The sequence below is a fragment of the Gouania willdenowi genome, chromosome 1 (assembly GCF_900634775.1).
Source record: "Gouania willdenowi chromosome 1, fGouWil2.1, whole genome shotgun sequence".
Taxonomy (NCBI): domain Eukaryota; kingdom Metazoa; phylum Chordata; class Actinopteri; order Blenniiformes; family Gobiesocidae; genus Gouania; species Gouania willdenowi.
The window spans coordinates 18,539,406-18,548,625 of NC_041044.1; the positions used below are offsets into that span (position 1 = coordinate 18,539,406).

Consider the following 9,220-nt stretch of genomic DNA (forward strand, 5'->3'; position numbering starts at 1 on the left):
GTAAAAGATAAAACATCAGGACTGGTCAAGCAGATTTAAAGTGAGGTGTGGTCTGATGCTTTCCTTCAAATAGTGTTTTTGTTAAAAGATGCATTAAGTAGATGTGAGAATCTGCAACTTAAAAACCTTGTTTGCAGATGTGAAAACATAAATAGTGCAACAAGAGTGAAAACCACCAAAGGATTGTTTTTATACTTATTGTCTGTGGAGTGTAATGTTAGATAAGAAAGCTTCCATTCGAGCACTGTGAGATGGTTTCTAACAGATATGGTGACATAATTCAGCTGCTCTCTAAACTTAAGAAGTTTATTTACTAAACTGTTGCATCCCAACGACACAAAACAATCTTTTCAAGGATCAAACACCCATAGTTTAACTCTTTATGAAACAACGTGAAGACTCAGTCGGACTCTGAACCCACTGGCTTCTCCATCAATAGTCAATGAAGCTCCTGTGTTAGATTATATAATATCTGAACATTGGCTTCATGTATGTAGCTCCTTCAGACTCTCTGCAATCCCGGGGCTCCCCCTCTTCCTTCCTCAGTTTATGTTCACCCCTTCTTTACAGCCATTACTTTCTGACTTTCAGGCCCACCACACAGGACTTGTGGTCAATGTGCGCGCCTGTGTGTGTGCGTGTGCGTGTGTCTGTGGTTTTGAGGGACATATTTATAAAGGGGGAGGAGTTTGAGCGTACCTGAATAAAGCTTCCTTTGTGAGTTTGGCTCTTTAAAAAGTGGCTCCCGTGCACTCTCTGGCCTCGCACACCTCAGCCCTCACATCTCCCACATCTACCAGTGCAATGAAAGCCAGGATGAGACTGTTGCTGCTGGTCTTGGCAGCAGGCATTTGTGTGTCAAAGGCTCAAACCAACAACAGCAGCAATGACAACAGGCAACAGCAACAGCAGCAGCAGCAGCAGCAGCAACAACGCGGCATCTGGGATGAGCCCATCCGATTCAGCACCAAGACGAAGGACTCATGTACCATGGTGGTGTCAGGAGTCGGGGACTATACTCGCCTGCGCGTGTCGTGCAAAGGTCAGACCCCAGGTCGCTCCTATTACTGCGATTTCCAAGGCAAACCCAACCTGTGCCGCGCCTACAACCTCAACCCTCGCCACTACTTCACTCAGATGATGTGGGACATGAGGAAGCTGAGCCACGCCTGCCAGGGACCAAAGATCTACCGGCCACAGATGTGCAAGAAGTACCCCGATGAGGCTCAGATGACCTTTTTGGCTGCGTGGCCCAAAACCACCACCTCCAAGGCTTCCAAGCCTGTCCCAGAACCCCGTAAACCAGCAGTGCCAGCCCAGACGAAACCAGCCACCGCTCCTAAACCAGTGAAGCCCCAGCCTCAGCCTAATAAGCCCCAACCAGGAAAGAATCCTCAGAGCAAAAAAACCACCCCCAAGCCTGGAAAGACCACTACTCGCCCTACAGAGAACCCTGACTCCAAAGCTTCCCGCATCGCCACCGAGTACTGCTGGAAGAGCTTCCACGGCATCTGCTCCTACTTCATCGGCTGGTTCCAAAACTGAGGCGACTCTGCAGACACACACAGGTAAGAGCAGAGAGAACCAGAATATTTTAACACACTTCAATGTAATATATGATGTTTGTCTACCAAGTTAACCTACTTGTCTGTCTCTGACCGCTCCAGGATCTGTGAGAGGCCTCCAGAGACTGTAGTGTGGTTCGATTCCCCACAGGTTGAAACAACCACACTGGACTGATGACTGCTGTCTGCAGGTCTAACTCTGTAACATGCACAGCAAGGCAAAGGCAAAAATAATTCAGGCATTTGTTTCTGTTGATATATGATGTACATTCCCTCCTCGTGTCACGTGGATATTTTACCTCCATGTATTTCATCAAAAGCAAAGCGAGGAGGAAGAGAATAAAGTCAAAGTGGTGACCTTGAGGCATCTGTGTCGCTCTGTTTCTTTATGTTTTCGCCTCAAACTAGTCACAACGTCTTCATCCCAAAGGGGTCCTTGTTTCCTCTCAGCAGCAGCTGTAACAACACGTCTGTTGGCCGTCTGGCGACAGACGGCAGAGTAAATAATAGCACCCAGTCACAGGAGCTGAACACACCTTTTGTACGCGCTGATGAATCAGGCCAAAGAGCTGCTGTTGGTAACAGAAGAGTCTGTGTGAAGGCCAGACGCAGCCTCCACACTCATTATATTTACCCAATGTTAATGGTTAATATAGTAATGAAAAAGGACAAAAATGATGATTAGAATTTCACAATATAGAGGTTTATTAAATATATTTATTCACAGTGAATATTTCAAAATAGGAAGATTTGTAACCTTCAAAACAATTCAATTTAACGATTGTATTTTTTTTTTTTTTCATTTTGTAAATTTTTACGCAAATGACTAAAAATACCGTCTAGGATGAAAACAAACTGTATTTTGTCTGAATTCACACACACAAAAAAAAAATAATAATAATTCTTCCCTTCATTAAATTGCTTACAGTCACAATTAAAAACTGGTATATGTGTGTCATCTAATATAACACTGGGGATCTGGTTGCAATAAGACTGGCAGAGTTTTCTTTGTTAACAAAACAAAATGTGTTATCTGAATTATGTTGATAGAAATAGATTTATTTTCATGATTTCCTAAACATTTATAGTTTTTTTTTTTTTAATAAAGTAACTCATTTCTTTACCTCAGAGTGGCGCTGTTGAGCAAAAAGTTGTGAGTGGCTGAAGATTTTTAGTTAATGATGATATTCAATGTGAAATCACAAGACAAGAACTTGGTCAAATCTACCACATTTAGTTAATTATATATATATATATATATATATATATATATATATATATATATATATATATATATATAATTAACTAAATGTGGTAGATATATATATATATATATATATATATATATATATATATATATATATATATATATATATATATATTTTAATATAAACCAGTAAAGCTTAAAGTTAAAGTGGTCGCATTAAAACACTGTCCAATAAAGATGCTAAAATTTTGGTCCATTAAAAAATGATACCCTGTGACCAATTTCTTAAGAAAAACATATAATTTATGTGTTTGTTTGTGAAATATTTAACAGAGTGTAAATCATATTTTTGCAGAACTCAAAACCATGGTAAAGCTTCTGGGATTTGTTCTCATCATTGTAAATTCTATAAAGCAAAACCATAATTTGTGTCTTAAATTTAGGCCTTTAAGTTTTTCCTACTAGAAAAGCACATCGTCAGGTAAGATAACAAAATTAATGTGCAATGATGATTAGCTTTTATACCAATTTTGCGCAGGGAATGAGTGATATTTTACTCTTTATTGCCTTTATGTCTTTATTTGGGTTGACAATTTTATTTCAAATTAATGTAACTCTTCTTACGAATATTATTGGTTTTCCCGTCTTTTAAAATTATGATTTGTTCATTAAAAAAATGTTACACAATTATTAGGTTTTGAATATATTCCATAAATGACAGTATGGGGTGAAAGTACACATTTATTTATTTATTTATTTATTTATTTATTTATTTATTTATTTATTTATTTATTTATAAAAACATATTGCTAAGTGCTGACTATGTCATAAGACGTAAGGACGGCCATGGTCAGTGGTAGAGTGGAGCGTCCAGTAAGCGAAGGGTTGGGGGTTCGAAACCCGCACTATCCCAGTCATTGCTGTTGTGTCCTTGGGCAAGGCATTTGAACAACATTGCCTTGTATGAATGGGTATGAATGAATGTTGGTGGTGGTCAGAGGGGCCGTAGGTGTGAAATGGCAGCCACGCTTCTGTCCGTATGCCCCAGGGCAGCTGTGGCTACATTGTAGCTTACTACCACCGGTGTGATTGGTGTGAATGAATAATGGTTTTTGTACGTCCTTCAACAAAAGTGTTATAAATCTCAGCCGTTATTATTATTATTACAAGAAACTATAGACATGGCTTCACTTATGGTCTAGATAAACCACTAAATAAAGAATAAAGGTCCAGATCTTGCATTGAGCTCAAATACATGACATGTTGCCATGCTATTTGATTACCAAATGTGGCAGTTGAACCGTCTTTTTTTTTCTTTTTTTTATCTCACAGTATTTTTATATTGGAGAGTGATTTGTAGTGATTTGAGAGTGATTGTTGGGTTGTGATGAACTGGTGCCCTGTCCAGCGTTGGACACCACAGTAGGTCAAAGATCAAAAGTTCTAGCACTTTTTTTTCTTTTTACCATTTCTAATTTATCTTTAAGAAACACAGAGTGATTCAGTGCACACGTTTTTACAGAAGATACAGGGAAACCTAACCAGCAGAGACGCTTGACGGACATTTCAGAAGTTTCTTGTGGTTTCAAAATGACATTGGACGGTTTAAAGCACATAATTAAAAAGTACGGTATTAACTACAAAAGTTGATGATTCTATCGTCATTTGTATCAACTGAAAATCATAAAACATTTAGCATGATATTCTGTTGAGTTTCCTTTTAAAATAACGCATTAAAGCTGCAGATCTTTGTTGAGCATTTTCAAAGCACTACGAAATAACGTCTTTCAAAGTGATGACGTGGTTCTATAAGAGGGTATCTGCAGCCTACAGGATTTTGGTTTTTTTGTTCTTTCTCAATAAAACATGGACTGGTTGGATAAATGCTACGCCTGTCTGCTGCCTTTGACTCTATCTGCATTCGGGTCCTCCACCACCACCACTACACCCACCTGATGTGACACATACGATAACGTAATGTCATAAATGTAGCCCTACAGTGAAACTTTTTCATTTATTTCATTGATTAGACTATACTGGTATTTTCAGTGAGAAACAATTCTTTTTTTTTTTTTTTTGCAAACATGAATCTACCAAACATTTGTTGATTTTTTACATACACCAGTAATAAAACATCTTCATCAACCTGAGACTGTGAAATATAACTCCCTACAACAAAGTCTTGACAGCATGTTTGGCTAGTGCAAAGAAATGTAGCCTCGTCACATTTTCCCTTTTTTGATGAGATTGTTTCTCTGCCTGAGGTTGCGTGAGGGGGCGTGTTCCATACACCTTGAATATTATATATATATATATATATACCTTTCAACTGTGGGCTGACGAGTGGTATCAGTTGATGTAGAAGAACATAATATGTTTTATTCATTTTCATCTGTTAGCTACGCAGCTAACATGATGGAATGAGCGACAGTCAGTAACTGGAAAAAATCATTCAATGAGATTCGTATATAAGTCTTTGCGAGAGCAGGGCGACTGGCTATGTAATGGATTTGCTCACCACTAAAAGGTAGTCTATGGCAATGCATGCAGGCTCCTGACTGCTGGTTGATCTATAATCTAGTCTCCAGTTTTGTCACACTGTTTGTTTGTTTTTAGGCCGGGCTACTGGACTCAACACGCCACTCACTTTGTTGTTTTTATTGTTGTTGTTGTCGTTGTGTACACTAGTTAAAATCGCTAATCCTCTATTATTCGCGAACGGATCGGGCTGAAATTTGGTAGGTACAGTATAATCTATGGATGTGCACGCATCGACGCTCGAAACCCGATTTTTGATTTGGTCACGTGACACATACCAATATATGAATGGGGCCCATTGTTCCGCATGTGCCACGGGGGCCCCATTTTTTTACCTGCAGTCATTTGACTGAATTCTCGACAACATGGTACATGCTATTTGGCGTTCCGCGGGCCCGGCCGTCGTTCATCCAAACTTTTTTATTCATGAACCATCCGTGACAATACCCCACTTTGTACAGCGCAAACACAAGTTTAATGTTTGACACCATTATTTGTTATAATGTTTTTTTTACTTATTCTACAGGCCAATTAAAAGTGGGTTACAGTTTGGACATCAAAGCTTTAGAGGAAGACGCAAATGTCATCTTCAGTCATTGTCTTACTAATGGGCATCTGCAAACACACCCGAAAAACACCTTTTCAATTCATGTTTATAGAGGAAGAAAAAGTACACATGATGTGACATAATGGACTTCATTTACAAAGTGCTTTTATTACCACCAAAGTAGAAGCATTTTACAATATCAGCTCATTCACCCATTCACACACACACACCAATGGGACAGAGCTGCTATGCATTGGCGCCAATCAACCATCCAATCACCGTCCTGCCCAGGAACACTTCGACAGGTACAGCATTGGGATGGAACCCCAAACCTTTGGATCTGAAGATGACGACCTTCAACACCTGAGCCAAGGTCACCCCTGTATTACACTTTAAATTTTCCAAAGGCAGTTGAACAAGATGAAACCATGTCCAATGTGTTAAACACAAGTTTCTCTATGATTTTTGTCCTACGGACAGGACAGTAATTATTTTCTACAAACATGTTATTTTGTAATTCAGAAATTGTTTTGTTTTGGTTGTTTTGAATATATATATATATTCTTTAATTCTAGACACATCTTTCTTTTTTTATAGATGTGTGTAAAAAGGGACATTAGCAAATAATTTGCTTTGCTCTGTATATTTTTTTTGCTTTTTTTTAATCCAGTGTTTTATTTATTTTCTGCCATACTTTGGTGTGATTGTTTTATTACTATTCACCTCTATTTTTAATTGTTGTTTATTATATGATTTGATTTTTTTCCCCCCCACAGTTTTACTCTTTTATTCTTTATTTAGCCCTGGCATCACTTTGTCCTATACAGTGTTAATAATGGATCTGCTGACACACACACTGAACTCAATGAAGTCATCTTTTCCCGCTACTGGGATTATTTATTCCCACATTCTTGTCACTCTCTCTGAACTCTTTTCATACCTTTCCTTTCAGTTGTTGTTTTGACAAGCCTCGTCATCCACTAGTCAACACATGCTGTGATCAGGTGACGGAAAGTGGGAGTGGTTTTGTGGCACGTGACGCCAGACCTACCAAGTGGATCTGTGGTGACTCAGGTGACCATGTGGGGGGGGGGGAATGCCTTTGATCTTCAGCTGTGGACATGTCTGCTCATGTTGGGAATAAACGCATTCCCGCATTCATCGGTGGAAAGCAGCCAAATGTTTTCTAAAGGGATTTGCTTGGAAGTGATTATGTAGCTTTAAGTGCGTATTCTTGCGCACGCCCCCCCGGGGGCTCGCGCGCGTTCTGGGGGGTGGGACCAGTGGGCGTGGAGCCGCGTGGAATGGATGTATGAAAAAGCTTGTTTGGCGCAGTGCAAGAGTCACTGGTGGCAGGGTTTTTACGCACAGACGCACCTGTTGAAATTGGTAAGTTGGAGCAAACTGATGATGGAGAATAGACTTTGTGTGGGCTTTGACTTTGATGTTGGCGTAAATATTGTACTAAAATGATTGAAAATATTGAAATGAGCGTGCTTTTTTCCTGTTAGAGTAAAATTATTCATCTGCTTTCAGGCAATCCTTCCTCTGATCAGGTCACTATGCAGTGGTTCTTATCTGTGGCCCCTTGGCTCCTGTTGGCTTTCCTTGGACAGCACGTCTCCCTCTCCCTCGGGGGTGGAGGGGCGGACAGCAGCGCGTCCCTGTCCATTCTGGCTCAAAGAAGCTCGGCTAAAGTTTCAGGCCGTGGGAAGTTTTCCATCAATGCCAAGATGCAGTGCACCTGGAGTTCAAGAGACACCGGGGAATCCGTCAAAATCCGCGTCAAATGTGAGAACCCGGAGGCGCGCGTTATAGGCGGAGTGACCGACATGGAGTGTGACTACAACGGAACACCTCGACAGTGTCCCGGCTTCATGTCCAACCCGCGAGGCTTCTGGAAGCAGGTGAGCCGCTCGTTCAGGAAGCTGAAGGGTAAAACGTGCAAGGACCAGCGCGCTCTGGTGCGCGCCGGGATGTGCAAACGCGCGCCACGGGGAGCGCACTTCAAGCTGGACATCTACAGTTCTGTGTCGTCCGGTCAGTCCGGGGGCGGGGACACCTTCATCCCACCACGCGCATCCACGTCCACATCAGCGCCTCCAGGCACCAACTGTTCGTCCTCCAGGGGAAAGCACCAGAAAACGGCCGAGGAGCACTGCAGCAGCCAGTGGACCAGTGTGTGCGCCTTCCTGCTCTCCATCCTGCAGAGCGACGACTGTTAGAGGACCATGACCAGGACTGACTGAGGACAGGGTTTGTCTGGCCAAGCTGCACTGACACATGGACACCAGCATCACCTCTGCAGGGGATCTTCCTCAGGTTGTGACTGTGGCGCAAGTTCTCAATTACCGTTTTGTTTCCATATTTAATATAAATATACAAAGACATTTCAAACAGTCAACTACCTTCTGCTACTATTCAAATGTATTGTTTATTTTTTTTATTTTTTAGAACGTTAAGTAATGTATATAAATGTATTAATTCACACAATTGCATCCGTAGAAAGACAAATATGTGAAGCTCTTGGTTTATTTTGTCTCCAATCTCTGTTATTTATCTCAGTCCATCATTTATCTTCTGCCTCTAAATAAATCTCATGGCTAATGTGCAGCAATGCATGTTACATGTCTGCTATATCTCAGAAGCTGTTATTTATACTTTAACTCATTTAATGGGTGTCACCGTGGTGCAGTGGTTAGCACATCTTGGACACCTGGGTTCTTTCTGCGTGGACGAGTTTGCATGTTCTCACTGTGTTTCCTCTCTGGCCACATTCTGAAAAACATGACTGATTGGAGTCAATAATTTGCTCATAGGAGTGAGTGGTTGTCTTAGCGTATGTTGCCCTGCGATGGACTGGCGCCCTGTCCAGGGTGTATCCTATGAGAGCTGTAGGCACTAGCACCAGCACCAGCAGACCCCCGCTACCCTGAAAAAAGGAGCAATCAGGTTAGAAAATGGATGTATGGATGTTATTTATACTTAAAATCATTTTTGACACTTGGGTCCTTTTTGTGTGGAGTTTACATGTTCTCCCCATGCTATGGCTTTTCTCCAGCTTCCTCAGATCATCCAAAAACATGGCTTTTAGGTTCGTCTCTCAATTTCCCGTATGAGGTGAATGGGAGTGTGAGTGGTTGTCGGTCTGTGTGTATGTTATCCATTGATGGACTGGAGCCCTTCCCAGGGTGTACCCCCACATCGCGCCCAATGACAGCTGGAGATAGACCTGCGTCCTTACACTCTGTAAACATGCAATGGTATTGTTCTACATCCATTTATTGGTTAACAACAACTGTATTTATCCCATATAATCATGCTGGAATTCTTCAGCAAAATAAAGATTATTTGAATTTGTAA

At 41.0% G+C, this 9,220-nt stretch overlaps 2 protein-coding genes across 2 annotated transcripts; both read left to right on the forward strand.

The window, feature by feature from the left end:
* The first annotated feature begins 775 nt into the window (after nucleotides 1-775).
* Nucleotides 776-1,930, forward strand: fgfbp2b (fibroblast growth factor binding protein 2b). Its single transcript, XM_028447179.1, has 2 exons — nucleotides 776-1,568; nucleotides 1,668-1,930. The coding sequence occupies exon 1, from the start codon at nucleotides 805-807 to the stop codon at nucleotides 1,543-1,545; it is 741 nt and encodes a 246-aa protein (XP_028302980.1). The 5' UTR covers nucleotides 776-804; the 3' UTR covers nucleotides 1,546-1,568; nucleotides 1,668-1,930.
* Nucleotides 1,931-7,081: 5,151 nt separating this feature from the next.
* On the forward strand, nucleotides 7,082-9,220 carry fgfbp1b (fibroblast growth factor binding protein 1b). Its single transcript, XM_028447191.1, has 2 exons — nucleotides 7,082-7,246; nucleotides 7,394-9,220. The coding sequence occupies exon 2, from the start codon at nucleotides 7,420-7,422 to the stop codon at nucleotides 8,080-8,082; it is 663 nt and encodes a 220-aa protein (XP_028302992.1). The 5' UTR covers nucleotides 7,082-7,246; nucleotides 7,394-7,419; the 3' UTR covers nucleotides 8,083-9,220.

What these genes read in the sequence shown, in the direction of transcription:
- fgfbp2b (XM_028447179.1), top strand. Translation starts at nt 805, where the DNA reads ATGAAAGCCAGGATGAGACTGTTGCTGCTGGTCTTGGCAGCAGGCATT.
- fgfbp1b (XM_028447191.1), top strand. Translation starts at nt 7,420, where the DNA reads ATGCAGTGGTTCTTATCTGTGGCCCCTTGGCTCCTGTTGGCTTTCCTT.